We start from the raw sequence: 23,810 nt of genomic DNA on the forward strand, positions 1-23,810 counted from the left end.
AAATTCAAAATTTTCACTATTCAAATCCCAACTCAAAATCCAAACCTCCAAACAAACACACCCTTAATATCTACCATAGAATTAAGAGCAAATTTATCAATTTATAACAAAAAAACAAATCACTTAAAGGAAAAACCGTACAAATATACTTTAGAACAATAGAAATTGGACGAAGCTGGATATTATTTTTATAATAAAAATTAACAAAATGTACGCATCATACCAAATACAGTGGCGAAAAGTTTTTAGCCTGCGGTTTATGACACAAAGGTTCAATCAATTGAAGCCAAACAGCTACTCTCGAACATTCAATTCGATTCGTCGTCTTCCTTGACTTTTCAAACCTCCAAAATCTCTTATAAATGGCGTTCCCAGTTTCTTCAATATCCAACAATGGCGCCTCTCTCCCTTCTTCTTCTATTCCTGACGCTGCAAAGTGCCAATTCTCAGATTCCGGCGACCAAAACTTTCACCTTCACAAACGCCGGCGACCTGGTTTACAACGTCGCCGAGTACGCCGCCAGCTACCGCGAAGTTCGGGCCGCCGGCTACACCTTCTCCACATTCCCATTCACTCTCTGCTTCTACAATTCCACACCGGGAAAATACATCCTCGCCGTGCGCGGCGGCGTCCGCCGCGACAAGGAGCCGAACCGGTGGGTCTGGGAGGCGAACCGCCGCCGGCCGGTCGGGGAAAAGGCCACACTCACCCTCCGCCGCGACGGGAACCTCGTCCTGGCGGAGGCCGACGGCGCCGTCGCCTGGCAGACCAACACCGCCGCCGCCGGCGTCGACGGAATTAAACTGTTGGGAAACGGAAACCTAATTTTGCACAGTCAAAATGGGATTCCTATCTGGCAGAGCTTCGACCATCCCATCGACACGCTCCTCGCCGGAATGTCGCTGAAACTCCGATCGACGCGGCTAATCAGCCGGAAATCCGCAACCGACGCGGCGGACGGGAAGTACAGCCTCATCCTCGAAGACAACGGCGTAATTGTGTACCTCAACAACTCCGGCGACCTCATCAGGTACGCCGATTTCAGCGGCTACAGCGGCACCGCCGCGACGTTCACCACCGTGAAGCTCAATACGACGTCGTCGGACCTAATTTTCAAATACGAAGGTCCGCCGCCGGGGACGAGCGTCGGCGGAATCCGCCGCCTGAAAACGCTAAATTACGACGCTAAATACTCATTCCTCCGCCTCAGCGCCGACGGCAGCGTCGACGCCTTCACCTACACCTCCGGCGGGTGGATCCAAAGCTTCGCCTATTTCGGCGATTACCATGACCGGAAATGCGCGCTGCCGGCGAGTTGCGGCGAGTTCGGTCTGTGCGAGAACGGCACGTGCGTCTCGTGCCCTAGCCGGAAAGGGCTGCTGCCGTGGACTCCGAACTGCTCGCCGCCGCAGCTTCCTAATTGTGGCGGCGCCGCCGGAATCCGGTATTACAGAATAGATAGGGCTGAACATTTTCTGACCCTGCAGATGTCGGCGGAGCGTTTGAAGCTTCGGGAATGTCGGGAAAAGTGCAGCCGGGACTGTAACTGCAAGGGGTTTGTTTACCAGAGGGCGGAGATGCTGTGCCTGACGGTGCCGGTGCTGGCGACGCTCATCAGAGATTCGCCGGAATATTCTGTTTATGTCAAGTATTCCAAGTGATACCCTACCCTACCTTATCCCCTACACATGTAATAATAATATGTTCCCACGAAATACTTGTCAAAGCTTATTAACGAATAAAGACAGTGGTTTTAACTTTTAAATGGTTTGTTCAATTATTAAGGAAATTTTTTTTTTTTTTTTTTTTTTTTTTTTTTTTTTTTTTTTTTTTATCAACACAACGTTTGGCAGAGAGAATGAAATTACAGACAAATGAGAATATATAATAGAATTACATAAAAAAAGAATTAAATAGAAAATGAGAATTAATTATCTTGTTTAATAAAACTGAAAATTCAATTGAGAAATGTAAAAAAAATAAAGTTATCTGAATGGATAGAATAATAATAAATAATTAATCTGACAAAAAAGAGTTTTAAAAAATGATAATTCATGAAAAAATATTATTTATGATGTTTTTTGAATAATTATAAATTACATACTAGTTTTGTAAGATTATATTTTAATATATTTTTTTTCAAAAATAGTAAAAATTAAATTCTTATAATAATAAATTTAGTGTGATTTTTGTCAAATTGAAATAATATAATTTTTAAAAATTATAAAAATTAAATAGTAAAAAAATATTTAAAAATAATAACTATAATACCGCAATATTCATTTCTCTCTATTTATCAGGATGTGGGAGAAAAATGAAATCAGAGATATGAAAATGATTTATTTCTCAATTTTTATTTCTCTGACTCAAACAAACAACAGAAATAGAAACATTTCCATTTCTCTCTCATGTCATATCTCTGTTCCAAACACCCTATATATTTAAATATTAATTATTATATAAAAATACAGTATAAATTTAAAAAAATAATAATAAAATACTTATATTACTATCTTATTATATTATTATAATGACATTTGTGTAAAAAATTATATAAATAAAAAAATATTTTTAATGTTAAGTATAACGATGCAAAAAGGTAAATGAGATCAAGAGGGAGTATTAGACACTTCACAAATAAAAGATATAATATTTTATAGCATTATATAATATATATATATATTTTTTCTATAAATAATTCAAATATTATATATTGAATTAATATGAATATATATTAGACTTTTTATAATATTTATAAAAATTATACTATAAAAATATTGAATGAGCAAATCTAAATTTGATCAATATTCATCTCAACTCTTCACTTGGCATTAGAAATCTTGAAAAATGAAAAAATAGATGAAAATGTAACATTTGTTGAGATACTAAGATGATTTTATATAAATGTTAATTTTAAAAGTTTAAATATAGCAAAATTATTACAACATATTAATAAAGTAACTATTATTAAAATTATTTAGAATATTTGCATAACAATCTATATTTTTAAGAACATTTTAAAATTAATTGTTTTAAATTATTTCAAATATATTCTTTTTATTATATTACACTTTTCATCTTATTAAATTTATTTATTTTTTTAAAAAAAGAACATATACTTATATTTTATTTATAGCAAATATTTTATCACTATCTACACATTTAATTTATCCCAATTTTTTTTTACCCTGTTAAATGGTGTGTTTATTTAGTAAAATTATTTGAAGTAATTATTATTATTTTTTTTTATGTGAGATAAAATTTTATAAGTAATATAAAAATAAAAATAGTAAATGTATGTAATATATAAATTTTTTGGAGAAAATATATTTTCTAAAAATTGTGAGAGAACGCCCAAAATTTTCCTATGTTTTTAAGAAAATTATTTATGCTAATTATAAATAAATAAAAATATTTTTTATTTAATAATATTATATAAAATTTTATTCTTTATAAACTAATATATGTATGGTATATATTTGAAACATAGAATTTAAAATATTTAAAATACATATTCTAATTTTTTTAATTATATATATTAATTTTTATTTTAAAAATATCAAAATTACTACTCATATAAAAAAACAATTAAAATAATATCACATGTCACATTCATTAATTTACTAAATTTTACTATCTTAAATATTATATCACACAAACCAAATATGTCAATTAAAACTAAATAATGTGTTTGTTTGTGTTTTGATTTGAAAAAAAAATTATGTAATGTATTAAAAATTGTTCCAATAATATAAAAATAATAAGCGTTCATATTATATTAATTTTTTTTGAAAAATGTGTTACGAAAAAAATTTCTCAAATCAAAGAAAATGATAGCCGTTTTGAAAAATAAAAAAAATATAAATAATATATTTATACTAAAATATTTTTAAAATAAAAGCTATTAAATTAATATTAAATAATTTATATAAAATGTAAAATATTAATACAAATTTATTTAACTTAAACTACAATTTTCTTTGTTATATTTTTTATTTTATAGATAATGAAAAAATAATAAACAAAAAGACTTGGGGCCAATCACAAATGGGCCTTGCCCAAAGGCAGCCTTGTAAATAATAATTAAACTATCTTTTAATTTTTATTATATTACATAATTATTCTCTCAATTTCAAAACTATAGTTGAGTTCTATTTGACACGAGATTTAACGAATATTGATATTATATTGGTAGTAGGTAAAAAGTACGGGTAAAAGACTTTTTTGCCTTTGTGAGTGTATTAGTGTAAAAAGTAGTGACAATTGTGTAATAATAATGAAAAAGTAAGAGTAGTTTTATAGTGATATGATTATTTATGGAAATGAGACTATTGTTTTGGAACAGACAAATATGGTAAACAAGATTATTGTATTGGAACGGGGAGAGAGTAGTATTTAGTTCGTTTCAATTCAAATGATTTTTTTACTATTTTCGTCTGTTCTACTTCAAATGATTCATTCTCTATTTTATTAAAAATAATTATACATTAATATCAAAATACCTTTTAATTTTTATTTAAATTAGAAATATACTATTATACATACGATTACTATGAAGGATAAAAATGTTAAAACCTCTTATATACTTTTACTGACCAATAAAATACTATTATTTTTAAATTTTCTATAAAACAAAAAGACTCATTTGAAATGGGACGGATAAAGTCTTATTTTTAACTCTTAAATTGAAACATAAGTTTGGAAACTCAAAATAACTTTTTACTGGAAATAAAAAGAGACATTTTAAATGAGATGAACGAAAATGATAAAAAAAAAAAAAAGTACTTGAATTAGGACGAAGGGAGTATAAAATTATTTTGTTTTTTACAAAAAGCTAAATTAAATATTTAAAATCTTACTGTTTCAAATTTTTTTCTAAATTTCAAAACTTATATACCTAAGTTTGTGAAAAGACAAATAATAAATTATGTAAAATTATATTTTTATTAATATTTAATACTCGTGTAATATACAGGTAGTAGGTTTTGACACTTGAATTTTCTATTTTACCTTTGTCCAATTTTTCTTTTAGTTAATTACAATGACCCATTTTTTCACAAATCTATTATGTGTTGCAGTTTCTTGTTTCGCTTCTTCCTTCCCCAAACATTCCATCCACCTGCGTCCTGCTAGGGTTTAGCACCGCCTTTTTACTCGTCGATGTTGCCTGCTTTTCCGTTGCCCCCAAACGGTCGTAGGTCATCCCACTTTCTACCCGGGGATTATCGCCGCTCTTCTTGACAAGCCGCCAACGAGGCTTTGCCAGTTCAATTAATTGAGGTATGTGCTTACTCAGCCCTCCGGTTGAGTCTATGCTTCATGTGCGCAGATCTAATGGTTTACACGGGTCTTTTGTGAGGGTCCTTGCTATGAAGATTTATTCAATTTGCTTGACCTTTTCGGCACTCGAAATCGACATTTTCTACTCATTAATGAATTGCGGAATCACGGTTCCTATGCTGCGTTGTGTCATTGTTTTCTTTCGGTTATTTTTCCCACTGCGAACAACCAAATGCTATGACTGTTTTCGAATAACTGTGTCATACTTGTTTTCTTGCTATTTTGTTTAGGGTTACAAATGGGTCAATGGAAAATGAGTTTATTTCCAATTGATACATTGGTTTTTCTTTTCCAATCAAATTACTCATTAATAATAAATAATTGGCGTGTTTTATGTATATTTTAAATCGTTATGCTTAGTTCCTAGAACTACAGCCATTTCTCGATCCATATGTTTTTTTTTTTTTTGTAAATTTGTATGGTATTTAATTGATAGCGGAAGTGGCTCACTTTGTGCATCTATTACTTGAGCTCGTTGGTGTTTGTTTAATGAAAATTTGCAATAGACACTAATTTTTTTTCGAGTTTGATTACGTTATCTGCTATTTCAACTTAGTTTCATATTTTTTGGCTTCCTTTTACCTTCTGTTTGTGAAAATAGTTCGGGAAAATACCTTCAAGAAGTGCATAACTTGTTTGTTGCATATCATTTTAGTGAAAGAATATATGCTAGCTCTTCTTATTTTTATTTTTTCTTGGTATTTTGATTCTACGTTATATATATCCAACTTCATTATTGTATACCATAAATATGTTAACTTGCCAATATTATGGTCCAGAAGTGTCGCACGTCACATTGAAATAGATATTAGCATGGCCAAGCTAGAGCGACATGTCTTTCACAATATATGAATTCTTCACAATAATGTTACTTCATATACACATCCAAGTTGAGGTTTCAAATACTTTTTCAATTTGATCAGATAAGGTCTTACTTCAGATTTTCGCTATTACAACCAATATAACTTCTATTGGGTGATAAGCATAAGAAGACCGATAGTCCTTTATCCATCTATGTCATCATGGATACCGTCGAATGTTAGTTATTTAATAACTGCTTAGAAATGTTTATATTGAAGCACCTATCTTGTATGGCTTCTACAACTACAACAACAAGAAGAAATAATTCACTCTATGATTAGCTAAGTTTACACAAGTGCGTATTCATTTCCGAATCTATTTATTTAGTTTCTTTGCGAGGAAATTCCGGTCAAATATTTTTCAAAATTTGCCATTAATTGGCCAATTGATGCTCTTCATTGGCATGACCCATTTTATGCCGATGATATTATCAAAGTGAAGGTTAGCAACCAAAGCAAGGATAAATTAGCATGGTATCACCATCGGTCCAGTAGCCATTATTACAATCATCATCAGCTTTTGTATGACTTTACAAAGATACAATTGCAATATTTATATCTGAAATTTTATATGCGTGCTTTTATCTACTATATTAATTGCATTTACTTATTGTATTTTAAGTTCTTCTTGAATTTTTACAATTTCTTTGCAATAGTAACTGTATGAGCTAGAATTGAGAATTAGATTTAATTAAATTTGTAGGTTGTACTTTACGTTATTTACTTGTTCTGTGATTGATTGTACGCTCAATATTTTGCTATTTTGTCTATTGGTGTTGTTTATTTACAAAAAAGTTTCAATAATAGTTTTTTTCCCCTTCATATTTAGTAATTACATAGACAAGTTTACTGACTTATGCTAATTTCATCTTTAATTTTCTTGTATACAATGTCCACCATATATCTTTGCTACTTCATCATAATAGCAACATACAGATGATTGTTTGAAGGATTCAAAGATATGTTCATAATCATTGCATAAATGCATTTAGTGTTAATTTAATTGTGGGATATAGGGAAGAAAAATATCTCATTCTTATTAATCTGTCATCCCTAGTAACTTCTCATTGAGTTCTGGATAATTATTCATGATCTCATTATAAGCTGTTTTTTTTTTCTGGCATTTGTTTTTGGGAAAATCAACTTGCATGCACTTGGTTAACTGTGGTATAATTATTTTTATGATACAGAATATGTTATAAATCATTGTAAGCTTTTGTACCTAGGAATATCTATTTAATACAATTTTGAAAATATCACTTCTCACTTCATATAGTACATTTGTGTCCTAAACTACTTTCTATAACAAATGTTATTATTCTTCATGATTTGCAGATCTAATCTTCTTTATATGTAAAATATGGATTTTTTTGGGTCTATTAATGATATATTTTTCGTCCAAAACACAACGCTCTTCATTATCAATGTTATTCGTATCAAATCGCATGTCATCGAAACATTCAAATTTGTTAATTGATACATTCAGACAGATATGACCCATTTCAGTTTTATTGCGTTCATGCTCCGTTAATTTTTTTTGGTTTTTACTCCTAAGTGGTGTGCTTATTTTTTTTCTTATAGAACATCTTCACAGATAACATTTTACAGATTGAGGTGTGCAAAAGGTAATTTGAATCCCGGGTAATGGTCATATTTATTGTTTCATTCTCTCAAAAAATTTATTCATTGTCTTTCCCGAAGAATCTTTTCTTAATTAAGCTTTGCACTATCTAATGTTGTGTTCGATCTCAAAACTATCCGATGTGCAATACATACGTTATTCAATAATAATAACAATAACAATTGTCCAAAAAATGCATAATGCTCAATAGTAGACCATTCAATCTTTGTAAATTAGAGGCTACTCATTTGTTGCTTTTTTAAAGTGGTGGCTACCCATCTCTACAATGACTTCTATTTTCTTGAATATGAGATTCTATGTTTAGGTTCCCTAACTTATATTGGGTTTATGTGTAGGAGAAACCTTTTGATGACTCCTACAATTTAGCTTGCTTATTTCTTGAATATCAAGGATATAATTTTTTTTTTTTTTTTTTTTGTTTCTTCTAAGAACTTCTTTTTATCATCTAACCTCATTTCTTTTCATTGTGGCTTAAAAAATAAAGTCACTTGTATTACTTGGTGTTGTTCTGTCTATGCTGACATACCTCTAAATCGAATATAGTGTTGATGGTTTGACTCCTACTTTTATTTAGAGTTGTGTAAATGGTACGTACTTGTTGAACTTGTTACCCAAATATAATGTCTTCAATGTACTTATATTGTGCTAATTATGTAGACAATTTAATTGTCATTTGCCACTATGATTAATGTAGATGTCAGTTTTAACATATTTCTTCATTTTGTCAATGTCTAAAAAAAACAACAACAAAAAAAATATATTAGCAATTTTTTCTTTTACTATTTATGTATTTTATGATTATTATGTAACTTCATGTCCTTAAAAAGGCCCAATAAAATACCTTAATTTTTACACCACTGGCCTTAGGCCCAATTTGGGCACACTAGGCCATCAACTTTTTGGTTCATTATTTTGATATTATTTTATTAAAAAATATCGATTATTATTGGTTTTATTATTATAATAATATATGTTGTTCAAAGAATCCAATGTTTCGCTAAATTCATTTTATAAGAGAATTCACATCCAGATTCTCATACTACTGTCCGACTCTAGCCAATGTTCGGAGTGTATACTTCCCATCTTCCAATTTGAAGATTGCATTTTTCAAATACATCTCTCCTTATTTGTTGTGCATTGCCTAATCTTTTTGGATCCATACCCTAAATTCTTTTACTTATGTGTTCTTGCATTTCTTACGTAAGGCCATTCTTCTTTTTCGTACCAAATAATTGTTGATAATTTGTGTTCATTTACTTCAACTTGTTGTTCTATAGATTGGTACATCTCAAGGCTCCTTATGTCAGAAGTTATCTCCACAAAAATGGTTGGTTTGTCATCCGCCAAGTTCCCATACAACCAGTCATATCGACCATTCAAATGTACGCGTTTGTCATACAACCATATATTGTAGAAGTAAAAAGATTTTCTGCATACTCTCATTATTTCCTTGATATTCAGGTACCAAATCCTCGGCATTAGATACATAAATTTTATGATTTTTTCTTTCCTATATAATCACATAATTTACAACTAAATATTTTACATTCTTGGGCACTACTCTCAAACCCTCTTTTCCGCCATGGAAGAAGGAAAAAAAAATGTTAAAGATCACTTCGTCACGAAGGTTGCAGAGCTCACTCCAGATACAAAAGACTGGACTATAAGAGTTATGCTTCTTGAATTCTTAGCAGAGCGTGTGTCTGGATGTACTGGAAAACATTACAAACGGTTTATCTTTGTTGATGATCAGGTAATAGCTATTTCTATATGTCTTTACCTTTGATATTCATGTAAACTTCCTCATTCTATATAAGGCACAAAAATTCAGGCGTGTGCGTTTCATCCGGATCTTAGCCTTATAGATGATTGCCTGGAGCTTTACAAGTCCTATGATCTCTGCACAGAAACCTAGCAGCCCTTCACAATAAACACTATGAAAGGTTACAATACATGTGTCCAATTTTTCTTAAATAGGAGACCAAGCATCAATCCTATCACCGATTCTCCAATTAATGCCATGGTGGGGAAGCCAACATTCATACAATACTCTGTCACCAATACCTGGAAGAAAAAAAAATTATATAGGTAATATTACTTTTTACAGTAACAAGGGTTGCAAACAACATGTATATTTGGTCTATGCATAATTTTATATTTATATCCAACATTTTCATTTTCCTCAATGCCTTACTCACTTGACAGATGTTGTAGGAATTGTCATTGACATGGAAGAGCCCAAAAGAAAGGGGTTTTACTGCCTGCAAGAAATGATCATTGTTTCACAACTCCTTTTTATTCAATTCACTTCACTTTATTTATTCACAATAGAAATGACTATTTCTTTCTTTTAATTCTAGAAAAACACATACAAGAATTACTATGTTGAATGATGTTTTGTAAATATTGAAGGCAAATTTTTCACTGCACTTATGGATAATTGTCCAATAATTGCAGCGCTCAACGTTCGCCCCTTACATCTTGATGGTAATCAGTACAAACCTTTCTTCCAAAAATATATGTATACCTTTACACATTATCGATATTAATGTATGTAACCAGTTTTAGCAGTTGAATCTCTTTTTCCTAAAACATATATAGCTTATCATTATCTGTCATTACAACGGTTAACTTCTTTGTACAACCTTCATATTCTGAATGCACTGACCTACTGAAATGGTAAAGTTTATTGCACCACTTACAAACTAACACCATATTAACTTCCGTCATCTATTTTTTTTTTTTTTTTGTAGGAAACTTAAAAATATGGCCTACTTGGATGTTCTTGTTCTGAAAAAAGATTACTTTAATGAAAAGTTTTTACGTTTGGGTTTCGTCGAAGCTGGCAAAACTACAACCATTTCTCATATGCTTGCATCTACAAGGGTCAGCATCACATTGTAAAATATAACTACTATTACTTGCATTGCTACACAATTCTAACTTTTTTTTTTTTTTTTGTAGAATGGAGAATTTCACTGCAAAGCTTCCTTCCAAATTACCATCAATTCAACAATGAAGCTGTCATATAAAGCATGTGCAAAATGCCACACCCCCATCATGACACATGACAAACACAAGTTCAAATGCTTCTGTTGTGCAAACATTCAAGTTTGCGAAATCAGGTTACCTACTCTTTTGTATGTGCTAATTACATAGTGTTCAAAAGTCCATTTCTCATTATATGTATTTTCTGTATGTACCTCTTGCGTGGGGAACTGCGAGACTCAACAAAATTTGTTAAATGCGTTGCTTATGATGAACTTTCATCCCAATTACTCAACATTGACACAAGTGAGATAGCTCACCAATCTAATAAGGTAATACAGGTTTTGGGAACTACTATCATATAATGATTCCTATATTTTCCAATGTTTATTTCCTTACAACTTTCACTTTTAAATTATTTGGTAATTCATGCATTGTATTTTCTATTCTAAAGTGCATTGCATCATTCACTTCGTTGAATTTGTTACTGTTCATGTTAAAAGTTTCATTCATATTATTATATTACACTACATTTTCCTACCTATATTTTGCTTCTGCAAATATAGTCTTCTGAAATTGAAGTCTTTTTTCACATTTCTGTCTTTCACAATTTATTTGCATATCGCTTACTCATGTCTTCCAAACAACCCAACCATTCTCCCCCTTTTATACTTATATTTGCATCTTTTTAAATTGAATACATTATATATACACTTTTATATTGTAAATATTTATGCAACTCTCTTCTTACAGGATATCATTGCAATATGTCATCTGCGAAACATGTCTGTAAGTAATATGGAGTTTCTATTCACAATTGAAAAAAATGACTCAAAATCCACAAAGTTTGAAACTGGTGCCTACATAATTGTTGCCATGCAAACTTTACAATCAAGTGCATTATTCGAATATCTAATTGTCCTATATTTTTGGCCCAATAGATAAGTAATTTATTGTCTATTTTTTTCATAGTAACAAGAAATTTTACAGAGTCTACTGAACCAAAAATCCCGGCTCCTACTTCATCCATGTCTACAATATACAATTTTAGTCTTACACTCAATCTCAAACATTTAGCCTTTTCATAGGAATATTCCAAAGAAGAAAAATGATATGTAAATTTGCACGTCTATTCAAAATAAGAATACATGTATTTGCTAGTATAATAGATGTGCACTCTATAAAATATAATTGCCTTTTACAGTTGCTAATCAAATTATAAACTTATACCCTGCTCGAATTTTGTATAATTGGTTTCTCATTACAGTTTTCGTGGACATTGAAGTTTCAAACATTTCAACGAAGAAAGTCCAACATCTACAGGTGTTCAAAGCCCGGCGAAGATATCCAAATCTAGAGGACAAAAAGTAATCACCACATCTGCTCACAACCCCACCAGTAATATGCAATAGCAAGATAAAATAAGAAAAAATGCAAAAAAATAAATATTATTATAATGTTAGATTCCTCGATGTTTTCCTTCTACATTTTTTTTTTTTTTTGGTTGCTAAAAATGTGTGAAACCTTGGTGTGTTTTGGATTGCTCCAACTACAACTTTCATATTAAGGTGATATACTTGTCAAAAACTATATTTTGTTGCATTGCTTCAAGAAATATTATGCTTAAATCCTAACTGGAAACGATCAATACATTCTCTTACTCTTCTAGATTTGTTATACTTATATATATATATACACATATATTTTTTAATGTTTTCTATCTATTATGCTTTTTTTAGGGTTCCTTGGTACATTTATTTCCCATTTCATTATACTCGTGTTTCCATGGCTTTTAAGTTATTTAATACATGTTGGGGTGTGTTCGTCGGTCCTAAAATTTTTGCTATGGCAAAATAGCATAAAATCTCTCTGTGATTTGCTGAATTTGTTGAAAACTCCATGTAGTTTGAAAACTACAAAAAATTTACTCGTGGTTTTCAAAATGGTACACACTCGCCCCTCTTCTAAATTGCAAATCACAGCGTTAAATATTTACAAAAATTGACCGTTATGCCTCTATCTTCTCTCTTTTCATTCTCTCTTCACATCCTTTCTTTATCTTCTTCATTTTCTATCCACTTAATTTTTTTTCTTCTTCTTCGTCTTCCTCACCACCGCTGCCGCCAACCGGAGACTCTCCACCCACCTTTCTTTTTGTCGGAGTCGTCCTTCCCATTGCCGCCACCATGTCTGACCCCTACCCTACAATCCCGTCCTAAATACTCACTCTCATCCACCCTTTCTTCCCTTTCTTCCCCTCTTCGACACCACCGCCAGAATCCTTCACCCTAAAAATCCTCCGCCAAAAATCAATTGCCTTTACAACCTTCGAACACTCCACAAATCCTCAACTCATTTGTTTTTTTTAATAGTAGCATTTGTTTCTTTTAGTAGTACTTACAGAAAATTGATTTACAGAAAATCCATTCCCACATACAAAGAATGAAACACAATAGTTTAGATATCAACAACAATACATTTCCAGATAACACATACACAACAAGCACTACAAAAGAATAATATATTTGTAACAGAATTCCGTCCCTAAAGTTCACGTAGTTAACGTAATTTCATCTCTAATTCCGTCTCTAATGTCATTAGTAACGGAAAATTTGGATTTAGAGACGAAAAAACCTTGTTACAAAATTGATATTTTCTTGTAGTGAAGAAACAACCAAAATTGTTTTCCAAGGAAATTGATTGTATTGAAATGGAAAAACACGTATGCCTTGCGCTCAATTTCTAAATTGTTTTTAAGCTCCAGAATTTGTGCCATAACCTTGTTCGATTCCGACGACATATCAAACGGCTTTTGGTTGGAGACGCGATAATGGAGCTGGTTTTGCTCCCAGCTTTCTCTGCCGCCGCGTTTCGAATAATCACCAAAGCTGTGGTCTTCCTCGATCTTTAAAATCCGACATTTCGTCCGCAATTTATGTAATCATTGGACTCTTAGCTTGAGGGTGTCGTTTCTTTGTGATTTCCATATGGAATGAATATATCTCTGTGTATATAAACAATTGGGAAAAAGTTTTGAAAATCTTGTCCGGCTCCTCGATGTTCAGTGTGACCAGCTTCTTCAGCAGCAAGTTATTTTTCTTTACGACTGCCATAACCCCCCACTTGAGATGCAAGTTGGTGGGGAGAGGCATGTAAACTGCGTCTATTTCTGGATCGTCGAGGATGGCTTCGTAGGAGCCATAGACCTTGGCGGAATCGGGGAAACTATTTTCCTTAGCGAATTTCTCTACTTTCTCGGTGTACGAAATAAGAAGGTATGGGAAGATTAGGTGAAAATGGAAGGCCAATTTTGTAGTTTCCTTCTCTTGACTTTATGAATTTTCAACAATAATTGCAGTGACAGCGCGTGTGATACATTCACCGTTAAGTATTAACAGATGATGTGTTTTTTGCAATATTTTAAAAACTACGAGTAGATTTTTCGGAATTTTTGGACCACGGGGGATTTTCAGAAAATTCAACAAACCACATGAGGGTTTTATGTTATTTTGACTTTTGGTATTGTGAACTATGGAAGTGCTAAGGAGACTTTAAGATTATCAATTATTAATTCACTGCTCTCAACTTCTTTTCTTTGTTGCCAATTTACTATTATAATTCATGCAGTCCATTTTTTAAATGCCAAAATTTGAACTTAGATGTAGGAATCTTCTTCAAGTGGTCCCCGTGAGGTTTGCATTGTTCTTTTTTGAGTGGGGAATAATTTAAGTCAATATTTTTTTTTTGATTATGAAATTAATCAATTGCAACTCTTTCGTAGATGATGCTTTATTTCTTATAAGCAGTCTTCTCATACAAGGAAAGAGACATTGTGGATTTCTTTTATACTTTTTTTTTGGTTCACTTTTCTTATACATAGTGTAAAAAAACATGGGTGATACATTTGTTCACCTTCAACATATTATAAAGATTTTAGCCCGAACCGCAACACTTTGTTAACACAATTTTAAGGGAATAAAAAAAAAAAAAAAACACGAATTTCAACTATATTTATATACGTCAAATACTTGTTGGATAGATATTTCACTGTAATGATTTTATTGTTTTATGTCATACCTTTCTTTATTTAACATTATTAATTGCATGTGAGAAATTACTTAGAAATTACTTTAGATTGATTTAATCTTTTAGTTATTTATCTTTTTTTTTTTTTTTTGAATAGACCCAGAGTTTTCTTTTGGATTAATTTTTATCATTCCAACATAATTACTTTTATTTTCCCATCGTATATAATTGGCTCAACATAATGATGCAAATATTTAAATAGGTCGAGATTTTCCACATGAACATCTATATTCATTACTCCGTCTTTTTTTTTCTTTCCCATTTCTCCACATCGAATGTACAACTTCATTGTCTTTTCTCCCATTCCATATTTCGACATTGAATATACAACCTCAATATATTATATCACGGTAGGTGCTAGTATATATATATATATATACCCCTTTATCCTATAGCAATTAATATGTATGTTTTTCATTTTAGTTTGTTTTGACATATTTTTATTTTTAATAAATTTATCACTATTAAATATATTTAATACATATAAATCAATTTAATTAAATTTTTAATATTTTACATATAAGACTCATTCAAAATTCTTTTTTTTTTTTTTTACTTTTCTCAGCAATAATTTTTTTGTCTATATTTAAAAAAATTTATTTATTTTTATAAAATTAATTTATGTTAATTATACATAAATAAATAAATAAATAATTTATATTATATTATATTCTTCGTAAAATAATATATTAATTTAGATATAATAGTTCTGTTCACTCAACTTGATGGATTGATTTTTGGTATATGGCAGAGAGAATTGTGTCAAAAATATAAAATATATTATTTTAAGTTGAATATTTGACTTTTTGTAACGAGTATTTGACTTTTTTTTTTTTACTTTTTGATTTTTCGTAATGAGTATTTGAAATTTTTTTATTTTTGATTTTTATAAAAAATATTTTGTATTATTTATTATTATTTTGGGAGAATTGTAATTGAAAATTAGTAATGTTTAAAATATTTAAATACATATTAATTCTTACTTTCAAAAAATCAATAACATTATTCATAAAAAATTTATATAATAATATCATAATATACTATTATTAACTTACTCAATTTTATTACGTTAAATAGGATGTCACTAATAAAATACGTCAACTATTTCAAATTAAATTTTTTAAAAAAATAGATAAAAGATAAAAACCTTTACTAAAAAACACAAAAAATTAAAATATACAAGTTATATTGAGACATAGGCCTATGACCGTCAGAGCAAATGCAATAGTTCATGTTGCGAGGTGAGAAAATAAAATCATGCAACAAGAATAATTTCGAGGCCAATTTCGGAACGCCTCTTCCCACCGGCTTGGAGAAATAGAGGCAAAATCGATGGAATTTTTTTCTTTCTCTTTTCTTCTCTCCCAAAAATATCTCCCAAAAAATATTATTGGATGTATGATTCTTTGTATTGTAATAACCGAGGACACCAACCTTAAGTTACGTTGCCTCAATTGTCGCCGTGGAATCAACCGTGAGGCCAATCTTTGTCAATGTCGCAGGCTCTTTCTCTCGTCGTTGCATGGTTGAAAGAAAAATCAGTATATTATTTACTAACAAAAGCTTAAACTTTTGTTGAGTTTATGGTTTCTTATGCTTGTCTTGAACGTGAGAGGAATAAGAAAAGAGTGGTTGAAAAAAAAACGTCAAAATCATGCCGGAATTCGAATCACCTGTATGGACGAGACCCCTGTCATCGACGAATTTCGGATTTCCTGTTTGTTCTTCTATAGCGCCGATAAGGAATGTCAAGTTAAAAATATGAAGCCACCGTGTGACTTTAAGTCTACTTTCAAAGGATGAGGAAGTTTGGCCTAAGCACATGTATAACACCCATGTTTTAAATAATGAAAGTATTTTTGCAATTTTTTCTTAATTTGTACTATATTTTGATATAATAATTAATATTCAAAAATCAACACGCAAAAAGTAAATGAGACACTTAGAGCCGGACGAAAGTAGTATTTAACAAATGACCATTGTGTTTGCTTTTATATCTGAAATTCATCTATCGGTAGGGACGAGTGATTGTGAACTTGGTCAGTCACAACCTCTCTGATATGAACTTAGTAGTTGTGAAAAATGGTGAAAATGATCTCCCTGGGCATATTGATACTGAGAAGCCGGGAGTGAGAGCTTCAAAGATTCGCAAGCTCTTCAACTTATCCAAGGAAGATGATGTTTGTTACCAAAATATCATGGGGTTATTCTCTTTATATTTTTTTTATTTTATTTTATTTATTATTATTTGTTAAAGTATATTTATTTGAATGACTTCGAAATTGAAAATACTTTAGAATTTTCAAGTCACTGTTTGGTATTAGGGAGGTTTTGAAATAAATAGTAAAAGGGGATGGATTGTATGATTGAAATCCATTGCCAAATGGAGTTAACAGTGTTATTTTAAATCATTTTAGTTCGTTTTGTGCTTTTTAATCAAATATTCTGAATTGATCTATTATTTGAATTAAAATGATTTAAGTAACAACATGAAGAACATCATGTACAGGTTCTATTTCCTGTTAAATAGTCACAGAGACGCTTTAGCTTCATATTGTGTATAATATGTAACTTGGCTGAGGTTGAGTCTTGAGGTTTCCAAATTGTAAAAAATGACCTGTCTCAATTATTATTTTCGAATATTTTTTTTCACTTTTGCAATTTAGGATATTATGTGTACTTCGGGCATTATTTTTAGTCTCCGGCGCCAGAAAAACGCACGTAAGTATCACGTGCGCTTATGTGGCATAGCCAGCGCATACGTGACGTCGCCGTTGCTGTGCTGTCGTCCGTGTGGTCATCGGACAGGTGACGTGGAATTTTATTTTTACACTTTCGCAATTTAGGATATTATGTGTACTTCGGATATTATTTTTGCCCTCTGGCGTGGGAAAAATAATTTGTTCTAGGTTTTTTTATTTTAGTTTGGTCCAATTGGGCCAAATTGAAAATTAAAAAATATATACAATTTTTTTTAAATAAAATAAAATAAAATAATTCCACGTCACCTATCCGATGACCTTAGAACAAATTATTTTTTCAGAACCGGTGGGCAAAAATAATACTTGGAATAGATATAATGTCCTAAAGTGCGAAAGTGAAAAAAAAAATACTTCTACGTCACCTGTCCGACTACCACGCAGACGATAACACAACAATGGCGATATTCACGTATGTGCTGGTCATGCGACGAAGGCATACGTGACAGTCACGTGCGTTTTTCTGGCGCCGGAGGACAAAAATAATATTCGAAGTACACATAATGTCCTGAATTACAAAAGTGAAAAAAAAAAATGTTTAAAAATAATAATTTGACCTACATAGGACATTATTTGAAACTTTCCCTTGTTTTTATTCAATTTTGCAGTAGTCAAATTTTATTTGGATATTGGGTCACACAATTGGAGAATGACTACCAATTCACTTCAAGCAGAGGTACACTGTATCTCTATGTATATTTCTTCCATATGAATCGCAATTTTGGATATTTGTTCGATTCGGATATCAAATATCTGCATATTTGCAAATAATCGAACTGTGCTCACCCCTAGCAAAAACCCCACCAAGCAAAGCCTTACCTCCCGTGATTAGTAATGATAAAACACACATTACACTTAACATGAAAATAACTTCTTGAGATTCAGCCAATCATTGGTTCATATATCATTAAAATTGTCTTCAAGCATAGAAGAAATATCGACAAAAGTATTCTTAACAAAAACATCAGAGAGCACAGTTTAAATTATCTTCAAATACTAAGCTCTCATTTCAAAAAGTTGGTAGAATACGCGCTCTTAGAAACTCTTGCCAAAGTTGACGAATATTGCGCGAGTTCCAGAGTTTCGATACACGACATATTCTACTCGTACCAATCCTAACTTTACCCCAACACTGTATGAGGATCCTTGAGCCATTTTCCTAGCTAGAGGTTTCAAGATACACGTGTGTTTCTAATAGGTATCCGCAGCTCAGCAGCCAACTAAAAAGATATCGATCAAAATAAAAATCAATCATCAATGGTGTTAGTGTAACAGATAAACCCTTAAGCAAGTGTCAAATATATCAAAATGCAACATGGTACATTCTAGTATATTTTCTTGCAGCAGCTCTCAACAATTATTCCCTCTTTAGTTAATTGTTGATTTGGTAGCATCAGTCAGGGCACTCCTGGATTACCTACTATATCTATATCTGCATAATTAATCTATATCTAAATCATTACATGATCAACTTTGAGATTCAACAATAAGACAACAATAAGTCCCAATAGAATTGCCCAATATTTACCTTAGACAGCAGCAGCAGCAGCAGCCTAGCCAGATGAAACAGAATGCAGGAGACTCCTGCGGCCACCCACACCTACCGATTTGGAGAAGGAGGAGGTGTGAGGAAGAAGATGAACGCGTGCGGCCAAGGACAAGGACGCCATTGACGGTAAGAAGTTGCAGGTACCTGCAAAAGAGTAGGATCATTATTGGAGTAATATTAACTTATTCGGTTTCGATTTGTGTTTTTATTTAGAACCTGCACACGGATGGCGACTGTGAAGAGGAAAGAGGAGGAAGATGAAGAAAGAAGGAAAAATTTGGGGAAGAAGAAGCAACAGGAAGAACAAATCCGGTGCAGCTGGAATGGAATCTGGATGTGTACTCCTCCGCCCGCTTATCTTGTGCTGTTTTTCTGTTTCATTTCCATTCCACTTTCTTTTAATTTTTTTTATTTTAATTAGACTAATTAGATTAATTTATAATTCCTTAGTTAACTTTTCCATTTATTTAGTGAAAATTTTTTTAAGTATAGTATAATTAATAAGTGATTAAAAATTATATTAGTTAAAATAATTATGATTTAATAAAAATAATTATAAATTAAAATTAAAATGATTAAATAATTTAATTAAAATAACAACAAAAAAATTATAAATTTTAAAATGCGATTAAAATATATAATTATAAAAATGACAAATTATATAGAAAAGATAAAACTAGAAGGAATGGATAAATTAAATGGGACAATAATTATTTTTACTATACAATAATTATTTTCACTTATATATTCTTAATTATTTACTAATTATACCATCTTAAATTTATGTGCTTATAATTAAAATTGTTATTGCATATATTATTAGATTGCTATAAAAATAAAGATAACATGAATATTAATAAAAAATAAATAATTATTAATAACATTAAAAAATAATATATTATTGTTTTATATATTTAGATTTTATATTTTATATTTTATGATTATATTTAATTTAAATTATCTTATAAACTAATATATCACTATTTTTATAATTTATTTTAATTTAAAATTTAATTATATTACTTACTAAATTTATTATTTTATCTTAATTTATAATTTAATTTAATTAATTTCTAAATTTATTCTTTTATATGGTAACAATCTATCAATTATTCACCGGTCTCATTTAATTTGTCCATTCTTTCTATTTTTATTTCGTCCTACATGATTTGTCCTTTTTTTTTTTAGAAATATAATTATACACTTTAATCACATTTTTAAATTCATAATTTATAGTACTTTTTTTAATTAAACCATTTAATCATCTTAATCTTAATCTTAATCTATAATTATTTTTATTAAATTATCATTATTTTTAATAATACATTTATTAATTATTTAATAATTTATACAATATTTAACCCTCTGTGTCTAAGTTAAAGGGGACAAACTAATTGGGATACGGATGAAAGATTATTTTATGATTTTTACATAATAGATAAATAATAAATGTATATCTAAATAAAAGTTAGGGTGTGTTCTTACACTATTTTCAAAAAATTATATTTTCTCAATAAAATGATATATTACACGCACTCATTATTTTTATTTACTTATAAAATTTTCTACACTTCACATAAAAAAAAAAAAAAAAACTCTTCAAACAATTTAACTAAACAAATATACCCTAAAATCGAAAGTAATTGTTTTTTAATAAATATAAAATAAAAATGAAAAAAAGTACAATATTAAATATGAATATACATAAACCGACGGTTTAAACCGTATCCGCCAAATTTTAAACCGTCATTCGAAAAATTCGATTTCGATTTGATATTTTGACAAATTGTAACACCGTTTGAGCAAGTATATATATAGTGCTATAAAATAAATCCTAATGTATTTATTATTTGTATATATTTATTTTAAGGGTAAATTCAAGTTTTGTCCTAATATAATTAAAATATATCAATTTTGGTCTCAATATAAAAAACTCATCAATTTTAGTTTTATGATAAATAATTTTAATCAATTTTGATTTCACGGTTAAAAATATAACGGAAATTGCTGACATTGACGTAACGGGATTGACATGGCAGCTGACCTGAAAACAACATGGTCGTGTACAATTATACAAGTCCATGTTGTCATATGACCGTGTTTAATTGTATACGAATGTGTATCTTTCTGTTTTGGTAAAAAAAATTTATTTTTATTTCTTTAAAAAAGTAGACACATTTTTCCAAAAAAAAAAATCTTTTAAACTATTTTACAAAACAAATACACCTATATTGAATTTAGAATAGTTGATATAGTTTAAATGGAAAAAATAATAGTAATCCCAATATAATTAAAATATTTGAATTTTGATAAAAAAAATTAATAAGGAATGTTTTTTGAAAATTTTTGTCTAGAATTTTATTATACTCTTGTTTTCTCTATATTATATTAAAAATTAATTTTTCATTCAGACCATCAATCGACACATATTTATATCACATCATACAATTATTTCAATTCAAAATACTATTCAAATCCCAAACTCTCGAAAAAAACACACTCGTCAATTTTAGTCTCAGCATAAATAATTTCAGTCAATTTTGGTTTCACCGTTCAAAAATTAATGAAAATAGTTGAAGTTGACGTAACAGGGTTGACGTGACATTTTACCTAAAAACAGCACGACCGTGTCCAATTATACACGCTCATGCTGTCACAGTCATTCAAAATTGATACATTTTAATTATATATAGATTATTATTGATTTTTTTTTATTTTAACTATATCAACTATTTTAAATTCAATATACTATTTTTTTTTCAAAAAAAATAACTAAAAGAATAAAATTTAGACAAAAACATAAAGATACACGGTCGTGTCCAATTAAATACGACCTGTGATAACATTGATGTGATAATTGCACACAACATGTAGTTTTCAGGTCAGTTGTCACTTCGACTCTATTACGTCTACGTCAGCAATTTTCGTTAACTTTTTAATATTGAAATCAAAATTGATTAAAATTAATTATAATAAGACTAAAATTGAATTATTATTTTTTTTTATATCGAGATCAAAAATGATTTTTTTTCTTTATTTTTGTTCAAAATAAATAATAAAAATTTACAATTTTCTTTAACTTCCTAATTTTCATTTAATCTAAATTACTTTTTTCACGAAAAATATATATATATTCTCATCGTACCAACTATTACTTATCAATTCATTATTCATCAAAATCTCCAAATTTAAACAAAACTTATTAAGCCAGATGAATTGCAGCTTCCCAAAACTGAAAAAAAAAATAATAAAAAAGTAAAATTGTTCATAACTCCCCCGTAATTTTAAAATTTAACGTAAAGTCTCCCTATACTTTAAAAATTGCATAGCACTCCGTTATACTTTTAAAAAGAAAAAAGTTGAATAAAACCCCACCACCATGAAACTTCCCCTTTGTGATGAGAAAAGAATTTTCTATCTATATATTTTGCATGGTGGGGGGTTTCATACAATATTTTTAAAAGTATAAGGGAACACCATACAATTTTTTAAATAAAAATAGGAATTTACATTGAGTTTCGAAATCACAGAGGGATTTCATGCAACGTTTTTTTTAAAGTATAAAGGGTTACCACACAATTTTTAAAGTAAAGGGAAAATTTACGCTGAATTGCGAAATTACAAGGGAATTATGAGTAATTTTGCCAAAAAAAAATAGTTTCAAACCAAATCTTTCCAAACAAACGCAAAAAAAAAAAAAAAAACACTTAATGGTGTATGTGAATTTTTTTAAATCATTATATAAGTTAAAACAATTTTGGGGAGAAAAATAATTAATTGCATTAATAATAAAGTTAAGGTCTATTTATAGACATAGTCCAATAAAAGAAAGAAATAAATATATAATACTAGATATTTCAATATCTCATCTCAAACTCAAGTAGGCATTAAATAAGCCAACTTGAGTTTGTGTAAGAGATATTGAAACCGAGCTGGATGATGTGACTTGGTGAAAACATCTATAGTTTGATCGTCGGAAAAGATAGGGCATAGCCTGATGTTGCCATAAGTAATATGATGACGAACAAGATGACAATCAATCTTGATGTGTTTGGTGAGCTCATGAAAAACATCATTATGTAAAATCTGGATAGCACTCATTTTTTTCGCAATGCAGAAAAATAGGAGATAACTGCGGCACGCCAAGATCATCAAGTAATCAACGAAGCCACAAAAGCTCAGAAGTAGCATCAACAAGGGCTTGATATTCGGATTCAGTACTGGAACGAGAGACAACTATTTGTTTCTTGCTACACCAAAAAACAAGAGAATCACGAAGACAGTTAAGGGAGACTGGTCTGAGAAGTGTAATCTATGCAATAGTGTTCCCTTAACATAATGAAGAATACGCTGAACTGCAGTTTAGTGAGTGGTGCGAGGTGCATATATAAACTAACTAACCAGATGTACAGCGTAAGCAACGTCAGGACGAGTTACTATCAAGTAAATCAAGCTTCCTATAAGTTGGCGATAAAGAGAAGGATCGTCAAGAGGAGTCTCATCCATTGGTGTAAGACGGCAGCCAGGTCAATGGGTGTCGAAGTTGTCTTGCAATCAGTGAGATCAGCACGAGACAACATATCAA

General features: G+C 30.3%; 1 protein-coding gene and 1 long non-coding RNA gene across 12 annotated transcripts; both read left to right on the forward strand.

Moving 5' to 3' along the window:
- The first annotated feature begins 369 nt into the window (after positions 1 to 369).
- LOC127266194 (EP1-like glycoprotein 2) lies at positions 370 to 1,766 on the forward strand. The gene has a single exon (XM_051296362.1). It carries the CDS (start codon positions 394 to 396, stop codon positions 1,660 to 1,662), a length of 1,269 nt encoding a protein of 422 aa, XP_051152319.1. The 5' UTR covers positions 370 to 393; the 3' UTR covers positions 1,663 to 1,766.
- A 3,300-nt stretch (positions 1,767 to 5,066) lies between these two features.
- Positions 5,067 to 12,457, forward strand: LOC127265826 (uncharacterized). 11 transcript variants are annotated; one of them, XR_007842038.1, is made up of 9 exons: positions 5,067 to 5,281; positions 7,783 to 7,826; positions 9,121 to 9,304; positions 9,433 to 9,596; positions 9,675 to 10,330; positions 10,597 to 10,729; positions 10,808 to 11,163; positions 11,585 to 11,620; positions 12,099 to 12,457. It is a non-coding gene; the product is annotated as an uncharacterized LOC127265826 (long non-coding RNA). The 11 variants fall into 11 exon arrangements; XR_007842030.1 differs by lacking the exon at positions 7,783 to 7,826 and having other exon boundaries at positions 9,675 to 9,931; positions 10,049 to 10,330; XR_007842032.1 differs by lacking the exon at positions 7,783 to 7,826 and having other exon boundaries at positions 9,675 to 9,931; positions 10,058 to 10,330.
- Positions 12,458 to 23,810: the final 11,353 nt, after the last annotated feature.

The sequence above is a fragment of the Andrographis paniculata genome, unplaced genomic scaffold, assembly GCF_009805555.1.
Source record: "Andrographis paniculata isolate CXL003 unplaced genomic scaffold, ASM980555v1 Contig74END, whole genome shotgun sequence".
Lineage (NCBI taxonomy): Eukaryota > Viridiplantae > Streptophyta > Magnoliopsida > Lamiales > Acanthaceae > Andrographis > Andrographis paniculata.